At 40.3% G+C, this 15,617-nt stretch overlaps 1 protein-coding gene across 1 annotated transcript in view; it reads right to left on the bottom strand.

Annotated features, from left to right (window-relative positions):
• The window catches only part of LOC100742098 (protein phosphatase 1 regulatory subunit 12A-like), a 182,054-nt gene that overhangs the window by 105,012 nt on the left and 61,425 nt on the right, over positions 1-15,617 (bottom strand). The window contains exon 4 of the mRNA XM_012384848.3: positions 6,981-7,231. Within this exon, the coding sequence (XP_012240271.1) occupies positions 6,981-7,231 (251 nt within the window). The remainder of the gene's footprint in view (positions 1-6,980; positions 7,232-15,617) is intronic.

Below are 15,617 nucleotides of genomic sequence, written 5' to 3'. Positions count from 1 at the left end.
CGGCGTATTCGGGTCACGTGCCAGACGAACACTTGGAAAATTCCATTTCCAGCGTACCGCTAGCTATCGGAGTTGGCTAACACAAGTATACGTCAGGAACGAGCCCAACGATCTCTTAAACTGCCTTAAAGCTTGCACGGACCTCGCAGATCCGTGGAACGAACCGCAAGCAGACGAATAAAGTCGTCGAATACAGAGATGCATTTCAGAACCAGCGTCGAACGATATCGATTACGAGTCGTGCCGATATCACGTTTGCTTTTTCTCACACGGATGGGATCATCCAGAGAACACGTACCTCCGGAAAATACTTAGGAAAACGTCGAAATCGCCTTCGACTACCTGAACCTCGCAAAGATTCTGCCGCAGGTGTTCAGTTTTTAAACTCATTGTCAATCTTCTTGCCAGAGGATTCGTCGATCTGCCCATTCAACGGCCAGATCCTTTCAGAAAACTCTTATTGCTCTTCACATGCTACGGAGCACCGTGAGCCAGAGTAACAAAAGCAGAGCGTCGAGTTCCTTGTTGGATACCAAAGCTGTAAGCTCCGCAACTCTAGAGCCGTGCCAGTACCTCAGACTTCAAGAGTATCGACACTCAAGGCCGCCATCGAGCCTAAACTCCGATGACACATTTGTAGTTCCGGTTATCGGCAATGCAATACTCTTGGAAATGGATCGACATCTCACGAGACGTCGATCTTGACACGTGCATTTCTCCTATAATGATCATAAAGTACGGAGTATAGAAGAGTCGACGCTGATATGATGGGCTCTTCGCCACGTGAAAGCAAAATTAAACGTTTCCGTGCACTTCGATCTACGATTCAATCGGTGATTTGACTTTCTTTCTGAGGTTTTTCAGTGCATCTTAGTCGTCGTCGTCCGTTTAGATCGAGGCTGACGTTCATACTAATTACTGTTTTGTGCTATCGCTCATTAGTAATTTGTCGTTAGCGTTGTCTAAAGGAAAGTAATATCTTTTTTGATTGGAGTAGTTACATTTCAAGACGAATTTGTTTGTTGGACAGTAACGGTTAATATATGACAGTTGGAACAATATATACCTCGTATCGGATATTATTATCGAAAGAAGTTCAAGTCACAGAATTGCGTTAAGAATCACGAAACACTAAATCTTATTTTTCTTCCATTTGGAATTTAGGTTTCGTAATTTTGATGTCACCTGGTGTCTAAGATATATACTTGGAAAAGAAATGGTCTCTTAAGTTGGAAGATACAAATTACCGCTAATAGTAGGCGATGTGTTTGTAGAATTTTATAAACGCGTTCGACCATTCACGGTAAATCGCGTCAACCAAATTCTCAAGGTCGCAAATTCTCGTTACAATTAGCTAATCGACGCCGCGAATTGGTCGATCTCCTATTTCGTTTAGGACAACGAGATACAACATCAAGAGATGTTCACTGATCTACGGATGATAAACCGGTGAAGCTCCGTGACGATGCTATCGCAGAGGAAAACTGGGGGGTTGGTCGTCCCACCACCGGTCGCTTGTGGGTGGAAATGATCGTTGAACATGGGAGAAACCCGACTTTCTCATTTTCTATTTGATGGAACAATAACCGTAAGGAACGTCTCGTCTTGAAGGTGTTTTATACAATTAACCCTTTCGCTACCACCGTGCCGCCGGAATAGCGGTACTGAACGGAGCACTGCGACGGAAAGAGTTCATGTGTTGCGCGGGGCTCATGGTTAAGTGGTATCCCGCGGACGTCGTGTACAGACGACGCTCGTACACACAGGTCATCGAGCGGGCGTCGTCTATAGACGACATACGTAGCGAAAGGGCTAAGAGACTCGATAGTAAAATAAAAATGCTTAGTTTTATGACAGTTCCTTAGTCTTGACCGAGGGGTGGATTCTGGTTTATGTAAAGAGTCACTGGACGTAATGATACATTTATTTGACATAAAGCACGACCGACGGAGGCTACCATCTTATAAAAATATCTAAAAGAACGTTAATAATCCCACCTAAATATCTCCAAGTCAAAAAAGAATTGCCTGAACCTCTTAAAATCGGAAGAAATCTTGCCCGATTCGGCTCACGTCCTCGAAAATACAATTTGACAATTATCTCGGAAGCGGCGAAGAAAAACAGAAGGGGTGGCTAGGTAAATTGACCCTCGACGAAAACAATTCGCTTTCTTTCTTTGCCAAGTTTCCACGCGAATTGGCGGTAGCGCGTAGTCGTGTGCACGATCTTTGCAACGCGGTTCGTTTCTTTGCAAGAACGTGGGAAGGAGGGAGGGTAGGAGTAGCGGAAATACAAGCTAAAAGGGATGGAAGGTGGTTTACGTGAAGGGAGGAATCTCGTAGCGAGAAACCAGTCCAGGTACGACGATGTTGCAACTTGAGCAGGCCGAGACGAGACGAGAGGGTAGAAGGGTGACGCCAGTCCGTGATCTAATTTGCAATGCAATCTAGAATAACAATGGTCGCGAAACGGGAGGGCGGACCGACCTGGGTTGCTTCGACGAGCCGACAGAACCCGCAACTGGCAACTTTCTCGAACGACCTTCGTTCCACGGGGTTTCGGGGCTAATCCACCATGGCGAGATTTCACGGGTTAGCCGGGAAAATGCCTGGGATACGATGGTTCAGTGAAACCACCCAGGGATAGCATCGATTTGAGAAGCTTCGTTACTCAACCATTGGAGTCTTTTCAATTCAGTCTACGATTCCGGTTGGATGGTTTTGTGTTCCAACAATTAACGAAGTTCTGTACAAGTATACGTTTCTCGTTCGTGAGTTCTTCCTGTGAACCTAAGTGTGTCCTAAGTGAAAATAAAAACGATTTATTAGGCTCAGAGATGTACGCAAAACTTTAAAAAATAAGTGAAACGTCGATCAAAGTCCGAGAGAGGTACGTGTGATAAAGAAAACAAACGATATCTCGATATTACGATGAGCAATATTTCGAAAGTTTCGAAGGGAGTGAAAAGGTACGTGCAGATTTAGCTCGGAATTTCGATAAAGAGGAAATCTTAGTAATTTGCAAGTGAATTTTAACGTGAACATAATTCATCTTTTCCTTCCTCGATCATCTTCCGCTAACTAGATTACCAACGTACCTGTAATTTTCCAAGTATTCCCTAAACCATTCAACCAACATGAAATTTCGTCCGGCTCTGCAAACTTCCATATAAATTGCCACGTGCGTGAAGATTTAAGCGCGTCACGTGTCACGGCGCGGCGCGATGCGGCGTTTCGGTTAAATCGATCGAGGTCTCCACCGGTGGCCATTTGCCTGGTCCCGAGCTTCAACCGAAAATTTATCGACTAATTTCTATTTACGTGTACGAGTTCGCGGTCGTAAGCATACCGAGGCGAATGGTAGATCGATAACGTCTAGCGTCGGCGACGCAACGACGACAACGACAACAGTCCTCGGAGGCAAACAATACGTCCCGTGTCCCGGAAGTCCGACGTCAGGGACATAAGCACGTCGTAGCGCGAGACAAATCGAATCAGGGACGTTCCCTCTCTATCCGTTCCACTTCCTCTTTCTCTCTCTCTCTCTCTCTCTTTCTCACGAGCTTTCTCTTTTCCTTCCGTGTTTCCGACGTTGATGTTATCAGCTCTTGTCGCGTCTGCTGCAAATAAATCTTTTGTGCAAGCGACGACGAAGGACCGCTTCTCTCCTTCGCTTCGGGGAAAAAAGGTTGCGGTATGACCTGGAGGAAATAGAAAGGAGGGGAGTTTCGTCGGTACCAGTTGAACAGATGGAACAAAGCGAAGGAAGAGAAGCGGGCGAGGATTTAAGAAAAGAAAGGGAAAAGGGCGTATAGCGTTTAGGTATTGATTATCGATGAGAAGACTTCAAGGTTGAAACTCAAGACTGCATGGGTTAATTGGCTTACTGCAAATTGTGCGTTGAATGGTCTTTGCAAACGTTGGCATGCAGTTTGTCGAAAGATCTCTTGTACTGCTCTTGTACTTTGAATAATAACGGGGTTAGCGATGTCGATTTTCTCTTACGGTAAACAAATTGGATGGTATTTATGAATCGATGGAATTTCAAGCGCAATGATTCACCGTTGATCGCAAATCTCATCTCGCGTGTTAAAAATTCTGGAAATAAGAGATGTCAGAAGATTGACGATTCTTTCATCGAAATGAACTACTTCGAGCAAACGTAGTGCAAAGTACGACTTTTCAAGTTTAAAATCAGTCAACAAGTTGCAGAGGGTGAAGTTTCGACTATCCCTTAGCATTGTCACAAAATCAAACATCACAGGCAATTTTTGTATTTTTTCCTTTCTAATTCGTAGTAAATAATACGATATAAACAAATAAACAGGTAAAATCGAAATATAATATTTGCCGGTGTTCTAGTAAGCCAGTGATATATAATATATCCACGAGAATAGCATTTTTCGATCGGACGTACGTGCTCGGATCGCCAAAACATCCAGGACTAGCGCGATGGAAATCGTTCCTGAAATTCGTTACACAATTCTGGAAATATGAGAGTCGATTTAGAAAGCCTGGATGCTCCAGGACAACCGTGCAGTCTACTGCGAATAAATCGTTCGCGGAAGCGACGCGACGCGACACGACCGGTGAACAGAGAGAAGAAGAACCTCTGCCAAGGGGAAACCTTGAGGAAAGGAAAGTCTCGTCTGGAGGAGAACAAAGGTGAAAAAGAACAAAGCGGCGGTAGAGAAAAAGTCTGAACAGGGAAAGCGAGAGAGGTGGGGGAGGGTAGAGGAAGAGGGAGAGAAAGGGAAGAAAGAAAGAGGCGGAGAAAGAGAAGGCACGGAATGTGGGCGCGAGAACTGTGGTCTGGTTTTCCAGACGGCTACCGAGAGGAAAACATGTGGGTTAGATAGGCGCAGCTGCGCTACCATCCCGACCGAGATTAGATATCAGCAGCTTTTTTCCAGACAGCCTTCGACGTTCCACGAATCGCGTAATAATCTCGCCGAAGGTCGACGACGCTCGCGAAATACCTTCGCCAAATGGGAAATTGTATTTGTCGATGGAAGAAAATTGTATTGGGTGTAAAATTAGCCACGTGTCGACCCATTGGCGCGTTAATTGCCATGATAGTGAACGCTGAAGCTTATTGAAATAGATTTACAAAGTCATCGATACGAAACGCTTAAAAATTGCCGAAGAAGAAGTGCGCAAATATGATTTTATATTTGTGTAATATTTGGGGAAAATTAAACGATGCGGCGTAGTATATTTTTCGATCTATCGCGACTCCCATGGAAAAACGTATGAAATTCGAATAGCAGCGAACGTGTTAAGAATGAGCGTATAAAACGCAGCTTGAGTAAAAATGCAGTGTTATTAAAAAAATTTACATCGAGTATAAGTTACTGCCCTATCAAAGTATGAGAAATGTATTGAGATTACGGATACATTAGAGAAACCCATTATACAAATTGAAAACCCATTATACGATCGCCGTTGTTGATTAATAGTTAGATTTATGACCTCATTACTCACTTATCTCACTTAATCTCACTTATCGCTTATCGTTTGTATTCCTATCGGCCGTTAATTTTCTTTAATTTCTATCTAAACGAAAGAGATCCAAAGAGGAGAATAAAGAAATTTCGATATCCAACAAATTTAGCATCCTAATGACGAATTAATTCGCCCTTCTCGGTTAACAGGTTAATAGATTGCGGATTGCCGTTATTCTCACAATTATCAAGCTGCAAGCTACGTTGAATATATGGTTAATATTTACTAGAGCGAGTAATAACTTCTTACGTGTATCTTAAGCATCGTAAGATCGACTTATTGTATAAAAATATTCTATGCATTATTGATTGATTTATGAAGTGTACAGTCCGCGAATTTAAAATGCAGAACATGTTCTATAGTGTTAAGATTGCTGAAGCAAGTTAATTAACCAAGAAAATAGAATTATATAAAGTTGTTCAAAGCGTATAATTCACTCGCGGTGAAGCTGAAGTTTGCTTCGAGATATCGTAAATCATGAATGTGAGTGACGTTTTTCAAAGAGCATCGATTATATTAGGAGTAATAGTTGTTAGATCACCGCTGGATATTTATACGCCTGATCGTATCGATAATGGAATATTGTAAATTCATAATGCAGTAGCGGGGAACTCTAAGTCAAACGATAACAAGATGATAGAAGATACGGTTCTCTCTGATGATAAACATTTCATTCACTGAAACGTTGATTTTTGACCTGATTCGCGACCATTATCGTCATCCCTCCAACTGTGTCTTATATTTAGTTGAAAGCATTTAAACGAAAAATGAGGTGAAATTGTAATAGAATCGTGTAATCATTTAACATAATAATTCTATAGACATGTAACTTGCAGTCAGCTTGTTATTTAATTAAAGTAAGTTTCTTGGATTGAGAATTTCAGGATGTAAAGGAACATCTTCAGTCTTGATCGTATACATACATACATACATACATACATATATTAAATATTACTCGAATTTTTAATTACGTTAATATTGTATGTATTTAGAACTGGACGATATTCAAGTTTTTGATTAAAAGTAATAATAAAATACAATTACAGCTATGGATTAATAAAAAAGTAAATATATCCTAAATATACATATTTGTTCTAACTTTTATCGGCGTAAACTCAAAATAACTCAAGTTTCAATCTAAATCATCGCGTTGCATATATGTAACGTGAATATTTTTCTTTTCTACAAGGACTTTCTCTTATTTGAAGTGATTTTGTAGATATCTTAATGTTATAATCACAAATCGAACGACATTCTAGTTTTACATTGAAAATAAAAATATTTCAAGATTTATAGTCTCTTCTCTAAATGTCCCGATATTATATAAAAAAAAAAAAAAAAAAGGACTCACCGGTTTGCCAGGACGAGTGCGATTATCACTGTTCAAAATGAATTCATAGCTATCTTAATATCGTAAAATTACGTGTTTACATATGGATAAAAAAGATAAAAAGCGATGGAGAAGAACTCACGCACCGGTGTGCCAGGGTGACGGTGGTGATCCTGCAGCAGGAGACGTCGTTGATGCGACGCTGGGAGTTCCTCACGATGATGATGGTGATGGCGGTGATGATGTTGCCGATGGTGATGCAAGATCGAGGCGGAGGCTGGCTCGTGCAGTAGCAGTCGACGATGATGAAGATGATGAGATACCGTCGCCAGGACACCCACCAGTGCCCCGACTATCAAGACGAGCACCACTGACAGTATGTAGCTACTCGCGTTCACTGTCAACAGAAATTTCTAATTGAAAATTCGAACCTCTAACTGTCTAATTTTCTATGGAAATAATAATAATTTACGACAATAGATTACGGATATTTATTGAAAATGTATATTTTTACGAATATCGTTAGAGAAATGAATCGTAAATAGAAATTTTAATATTTTATGTATTTTTTTCTTTTTGTTTTTTTATATCACGTGTACTGTGTAAATTTGTGTAACTTTATACTCCCCATAGACGTATAAAAATTGGCAGTTTAATCGCAGAATAATTGACTCTTAATCTCCAGCTAAAAATGATCCTTTTATATTTATAACATTTTCTGTGATTGTCCTTTCTTAAATATTAGTATTTTGCCCAACATCTACGGTATTTTCCAGAGATTGATAGTGCAAAAGTCGCTTTTCTTTTCGATGTTTACCACATTCATTGTCGTTATCCATACTGTATACGTATATGTATACTAATACTAATAAATATGAATTATCATTCACTGATTATTAAATTACTAACTTTTGCACGGAATATATCGAATTAATTAAGAATTTTATTACGAAAGTTTCTTTCTCAGAACTCGTGATTGTTATCCGCATACGAATCGGTATGAAACAAACATTTATTATTAACGTATGACGAAATACACGCGGTGTACGTGTACTCGACATTCTTAATTATCGAATTTTTATATGTTGCATATTATCGTAAAATTAGTAAGATTTCTAAAGATTTCAACGGCACAGTCGTTAGAACGAAAACTAAACGACCAATGGTATACTTGTTCACCCGAGAAACGAATAGTCTACGTCGTAATCAGTATGACAGCGATAAGTGATAAGCGTTTTTTCTTCCACGGTAACGTTTCTTCCCAGGCCGTTTCCTGGGGGATCTAGAAGTTGTTTGGTGAAATATCACTCGAGATAAGTGTGACTCTAGAAAATGATATCGGGATGCACTGGTAGAGTAAACTAGAGCGAACGAGTGACTTTATTTCTATGAAATTTATCGAGAAACGTTCGTATTTTCATTAAATATATTTATTACGTATGTAGTTCCTGTTTACTGTAACTTTATCAATTTCTGGTATTTATTCATCAGGCGAAAATAAACAGTAATATTTTTATACAATTGCAGATGGTAAACGAAACTGTTTTATATTTTGTCTACGCTTATGTTTGTCTTCATTTTTATAAAATACAATTTTTTATCGCAATTCTTTGATTTCCCTCAGTTCGAAAGTTCACGAAGAAAAGTAATAACAAGCGATGTTGATCGTGTATCAAGTAGATTCGAAATCTAAATCATAGTGACATTAACGGAGAACATTCGATCTGTGGTGGACACTAAACGCGTTGAATTGTTTAATAACGAGACGAGTGAACAATTGCGATGGTCAGATATACTAAAAATCATTCTAAGTAGAAAATAAAGAGTTAGTATATTATCTTATAATCGTTGCTCGCACGATGCTACGCTTGATAGACTGCTATACTATTAGCTTCGCTACAATGATACTGGTTATGAACGGACCAGAGAGCATGTTCGTCTATTTATACAGGTCGGGGAAGGAGTAGCGGAAAGTTTGTATTAAATTTCGTTTACACATAACGATGATATTGTTTCGTCCGTAGTTTGTTTACTTTTAAATCTTGCATTGGGTTGCCAACTAAGTGATTGTAGGTTTTGTCATTAAGTGCTATTGACAGTGCAACTCATAGAAACGGCGTTGATACTCGCAGGCAAAACAACATGAGTTACCCTCGATGCGAATCGTCTCATGACTCATGTGCCGCTTCAGATCTAAACAAATCTCATTTCTCCAAGAAGAATCATTTCCAAAAATCATGAAAGATCCTCATATAGACCGAGTCCTACTTGTTCCTTCAAAATCACACTATTTGCTGTTTAATCGCGAATTATCGCGAATAAAAGGAACATCGCGTAAGACGCTCGATAAATACAATGGCAGTCTGACGAAGCTGAAGTATGCGTGAACGAATTCCATTCTGAAGAATTATTCAAACAGACGTACAGCCAAAGCTTTTCAACAGAGCCGTAGCGTGGTCGTTGGCGCGACAACGTAGTAGCAAAAGGTATCGACTAACTTGCCGCTCTCAGTCAATTTCGTACGTGATGCGTGAAAAAGACTCAGAGGCAGCAAATTTCAACCTGGGGAGTTTCCATGTTCCGGGACCAGGGTCCTTTCCCCATTCACGAAATGTACGGTGCTGGAAAATTTCTTATAGTCTGGCTCAGCGTCCTGCGCTCAACATCTCAGGTAGCTTTGTTTCCATGCACGAAATATCGCGAAATTATACAGAGTGGATAGTACAGAGTTCTACATACTTGCAAACATACACAGTGGTTATAAAAAATATTTGCATAAACTATTATTTTCCAACCAAGCAGTGTTCTATTGTCACGTCCCGCGCTGCGCTCGCGCGCGTAAAACTACCAATAGCGCGAGTGAGCGTTCCAATTTGAAATTTAAATAAATTTTAACAATTTGTATAGAAACCAAATTCGAACCTCACAACCCCCACGGAATAACCCGGCATATGACGATCCCTCCACGGTAGACCTAAATATAAATAAGCGTAACGACATAGAAGATGCGAAATAATTCTTTAGTTTTAGAGTAGTTAATTCCTCAGTTTTGTGCGATTAGTTTTCTCAGTTCTTGGTGATTAACTCCTTGGTTCATGGAGATCAGTTCCCATTTCTTGGCAAGTAATTTCTTGTTCATAGCGATTAATTCTTAATTCCTCTAGCTCTTAATATCTCAATTCCTTTGCTTTTTTTTTTATTCTTTAGTTCCTTAGTTTTCAGCTCTTAATTCCTTTAGCTCTTAGTTTCGCTCTCAGCTTTTAGGTTCTTTAGTCCTTTAGTTCTTTGGCGTTTAGTTCTTTGTTTTATTAGTTCCCAATTCTTGTTAGTCTTGTTAATCGACGTGTTTGTATTTGTCAATTTGTAAACTATCGAAAATCTACCGAAATTAAAATCTTGTAATTAATAAGAGCGAAAACGTATTGCGAACGATCGTAACTCCGAGCATTCGAAATTTCAACTACCATTCTGTCAATATTCAATTAGAATAAGAATAAACATTTTTTTTTTGTGAAGATTTGTTTAATAATATAATAGGATCAAGCGAACATTTATTTTCACCAACTTTAATCCTCTCCCGTGCCAGTACTCCTGTGTATAGCAGATTAGCCGAAACGACGATACTACAATTTAATCTAAATTCAAAAATTAACAGCAACGCAACCAAAACGAGCCAGACAAAGCGTAACACTATCAAATTCTATTACACATTTCATTTCCATGGATTGAAACTTTTCTACTCGTACGAAAGTATGTACATCATGTCTAAGATACATATGCATATACATGTACATATATAATCGCGATACGTCAAAGTATAAGTATAATTGATGCTGTCGTCTCTCGTCAGCCTTCCGACGACGTTCTCCAGGATCAAATTAATAAAATTCGTTCTATTTTCTGCTCTAACCTTTGCAACATCTTTGTCTTGTAATCATGAGAAGGGCAAGGTGCAAGATGGATAAAAAGGGAGCGGCGATACTCGGTAAACGACTCGCACACGGTCGTAACTCGCCGTGTACCTAAAGAGGTGAGCCAGAAACTATGTGTATATGTATATGTGTTTGTATAGGTGTGTGTGTTTATACGAGGACGTGGCAGTCGCGATTGGTGCGACAGGATGAGACACGACCATAAAACCTTATCAACGTTCATCATCGCCGGTTCAACGGTTTGAACTGCTCGTCACCCAGGCGCTCGTTAAACGCTCTACGAGTCGCGACGGTGCAGCACCCCGTGGCCTCGTGGTCACGTCGAGACGCTCGGCAACGGACGACGAAAAAAAGCAGGCAGAAGAGGGCGAAAAGAGGTCCCTGACCCTGGCTGAAACTTGGCCGAAACGGTCGTGCACCAGTCGCTATGCCCGTGGACGTGGACAAAGGACTCTCGAGTACCGACGCTGAAAACTCGCTGGAGCGGAGATCTCTCCGACAACGAAGTTGCTTCGCCAATTTTTACGTGGCATTCACTATGCTACGTAGTCGTATCCAACAACAAGGTTTTAGGATCACGGCGAAAAGTCATACGTTATAGACGAAGGGAATCCTTTTCTCATCTCACGACACGCATATACTAATTATTTTTTAATTAAAATTCTGCGGCACACTAAAGAACATACTATATTCGCTTCGAGTTAGGACATTCACGCCGTGAATGGGCGACTATTGTAGCTTTTTATTTGACAATGTAAGAGAAGAGAAGGCAGTAAGTCAATAGTCAGGTACTACGCGTTGTAAAAATTCTTGCGGCGCACCGGCACTGAAAATCGCTGAGTTATAGAAAATTATTTGCCTAGGAGTAGTATTTTCTTCTTGGATCTTAGGAGAAGTCCAGTGTTGTTGCGAGCAACGCTCGAGGTAGGGAACGAAAATTAGATAGAAAATTGTAAGTAAGAAGATCGCTAGTTTCGCCTTATTCCTAGAAATCGTCTTGGTAACTAGCGTTTTGAACGGGGCAACGTGAATCACGGTAGCCATTCAGAATCACATACTGCGGTAAACATGCATTAACTGAAGAAATAACAAGGCTAATTAAGAAGACGCAAGAAGGAGAAATATTTAGAATATCTCAACCCTCGTAATTTACAATTACGTATCTAAAAGTATAGTCTAAAAATAGGACGTCGAAGCAAAGATACCTCGGTCCCTATTACCTTCACCACACCCTCGATCGCTATCATATTCGAACAAAACGAACCAGCTCGGCAAGTTACGAAGAACGGTGGTGGTGTCCTGTCGAAGGTTGGTTCGCAGCAGTCCAAGTCGCCAAACGTTCGGCGTGTCAATATTTGACGGAGTGTTTAGGACGTCTGGCGTCACGACGCGACGCCACGCGTGGATAGCCAGACAGGACGAAGGTCCTTCCACCATTAGCCTGTCCCCGAATCTCTACACTGGTATTCCTTTCGGAAAGAAACGGGAAAAGAACAAAGCCGGAGCATGGGTGTCGGGACGTTGGCAATTTGCGAGGATCGTTTACTTCCGTCTCTCAAGGAGGAACGCTCGACATTCCGGTCGAGCGCGCGATCAAAGGCGAGAGCAGGCTTTTTTTCCTGGCGGAGCGGAGGCCAGAGATTTCCCTGAAGAGGTTTTGAAAGGCGACCTTCGTGACTCCGCGCGAGCCAACTGTTGTTCGTGTTGGTCGGAGTACTGTGAGTAGCGAACAGAGATCGTATATGCCGACCACGACTCTGAATTTCAGAAAACGAAGAGGAGAGTTAACTTTGTTGCCGCGTACTCTACATAGACAGGCTCGTGAAAGTATTCGAATATCTCTAGACACCTTTTACGATTATACTATACGCGCCATACGAAACGTTTTAAAATTTTGTTGCCGCTGTTACGACGCTCGACTATCACGATTATGTTGCGAAAGTTGGAAAATATATACAGTGGAAAGTATCGCCACGTATTCTTATTTATCAACGAACAGTCTTTTTAGCATCTTCAATCCCATAATATTATAATCCCATGAAATTTTTGTAGTCGTACAAAGGTACATATGTAGTGTCTATTAAATATATAATACTAAATATAATACGCTTGTGATTAAGTAGTATGTGCATAGTAGGTACTACAATAAATACAGCGGTGTGTAGAAAGAAAGTCACAAGATATATACATATTTATTGTTGGTACAAGTACGAGTATATATTTCGTAAAAATTATAAATGTACTTAAACGATCAATTACCCATTACGTTAATAAGCGTGAATTTTCAGTGGCATCGTTTTTAACATTTATTATATACTTCGGATAGTTATTGCAATTTCTAACGAGTATATATTTACAGTAAATATTTTGTAATTTCTATGCACATTTCCAAATTGATTTCCAATTTCATCGATATAATCACGACGATCGTGTCTCGTTGTAAAACCAATGAAATTTCAAAATATTTTAGGTATATAAAACGTATAATATAATAATGTATAATAAATAAAACTGTTCCACGTAGGTAAATGGTCATATGCTATCGTGAGCCAATACAGAATCTTGGCATATTATCCTGATCCCCGAAGACAGCTCGTAACGTACCTTTCTATCTTCCTTTTTCTAGCGACTGATGCAAAAGGGATTGTCAGGTAGCGAGGTCCCTTCGACTCTTTTATAGTCTTTCTGCGTCCTTCTCAAGTCAGAGGATCCTCCAAGAGGCCCGACATGGACACGGCGACAGACTTGGATCACGATCCACTGATCCTCTTCCAACGATTTATGTATTACTCGAGTTTGATATTCGAGACCGAATAGAAATCAGTTGGATGGGAGGAGTGTAGATTTTCGGAATAAAATTGTGAATTACCATAATCCATACACTTAACTATGATGGATTTTCACTTGTAAAACCACGTCTAATCTCTCTTTCTCCTGTGTACTATGAGGAGAATACGAATAGAAAAGGATACAAAGAGAAACTGAGAAGAAAGAACGTACCTTGGAAATTCGTAGAAGTATTCGTAATACACGTACGGAGTATAATTACGTTCACTAAAAAATTCCTGCACGAATTTTGGAAAAATAGAGCTTCGTATGAAAAAAACGTCACTCTATATGTTGAACATTTGTCACGAATTAAACAAACTAAATCGTGGAAAACAATCAACGATTTCGATCCGATTTTCGAACATAATAACATTGTTCAGACTAAAAATTTGTCAATAAAGTATCGATAAACTACGAGTATCTTTCTACACGCTTTTATCGACGATGCGTGAAACATAGTTATACAACGAATTTAAAGAACTTAAAAAAGATATGGATATTCGAGAAGGACGAAACGAATCGCGTCGATGTCATAACCTAATTTTTCATTCGAGCAGCGTAGCATATAGATTGGTACACACATTAACCAACGAACCAGCGAAAAGCTGTCGATCGACGCGACAGAAAAATCCGTCGCAGCGGGCAATCCGTGGGGGCCAATTCCGCGTTCGTTCACCGGTCACTAAAAATTACAGCGTCGCCTCGTAACCGTTCCAATCGATGCCGGCCGTCGCGACCGAAAATCCATTCAAATTGGCCGTCGAAGCCGCGGCTGATATCCGCTCGAATCATGAAACTTGGACGGAACGCCAGGATGAGTCAGGTCTGATTCACCGGCGTGACAAGAGTGTAAAGAGATTAAACTTTGATGAAAGGTAGCGTACAGGAGGAAATAACACAATTTTTCGCTGCATTCGTATTTCGGATGTATAGCTTTGTCAATACTTGTTCGAAGAATATCAATTTTAATGGAAATGCTAATGTTTTCTGAACTTTGGTTTAGAAACAGAGCGTAGATTTATCAGGCTGTAACGCATGATTTTAAACGACTCGGACTTCGCTGAATAATGAGAAAGACACGTAATTGATAGTATAAACGGCAGAGAGAATTTTAAAATGACATGTAACGATGTATATCTAAATACAGGGATAAAAAGATTTAAGCGATCGAAGAATAAAAATGGATATGGACGATTTCAAATGGACGTTTCCGATCTAATAACTCGACTGCGATGAAAATTTTCATGCAGTTTCTTATTTTTCTGAAGAGAACTAAGGAAATGGAACCACTTACTTAGTGTTAGTGTTAGTGTTAGTGTTAGTGTCAGTGTTAGTGTTAGTGTTAGTGTTAGTGTTAGTGTTAGTGTTAGTGTTAGTACACTTTCCGATATTTTACATATATTTTTCTCTATACTATATATATACATTTTCTGTACTTTTGCATAAACGCACAAAAATACTAATATAACATACAACTAAACCATAACTAAAATAACATACAATATTAACGACATCTTCCACTTCGCACGACAAAGAAACTAGCCGATGTACCGAACATTTTATTACCAGGCGCGTGCAATTTCTAATTCGTATTCCATATCGAAATTTTATCATAGAACATAGAGTAATTAATCTAAGAATTTCGAGACGGAGTACACGATATTTTCGGCCAATAAACGCGCTCATCTTTGTAATTATATCGCGTTTATCGGGAACGAGACTCGCCGTTCCTTTGCCTGATCCTTTCAGTTCTCTGTTATACATCGTCGCTCCGAATTTCTCGTATCTCGCGTTCCATGGCATCGAATGCTGCATGACACGGGCCTCGTCCACACGACACCGCATAAGAAGAGCAGGTGCATCCGGACGATCGTTCGGATGCATCGTTTCGCAGGCTTCGTGAGCCTTTGGGCGGCGCGGCGTGGCAGTCCGCGTTCAATTCCGATCATACGCGCGCGCGGAGCTTCGGCCTCCGGCGAGCGTGTGCAACGAGTCGACGTCCTCCTGGTTCGTAACTCGTAA

Source organism: Bombus impatiens, unplaced genomic scaffold, assembly GCF_000188095.3.
Source record: "Bombus impatiens unplaced genomic scaffold, BIMP_2.2 scf_0311, whole genome shotgun sequence".
Lineage (NCBI taxonomy): Eukaryota > Metazoa > Arthropoda > Insecta > Hymenoptera > Apidae > Bombus > Bombus impatiens.
Note: the sequence above shows the minus strand (reverse complement) of the source record. Positions and strands in the feature narration are given on the sequence as shown.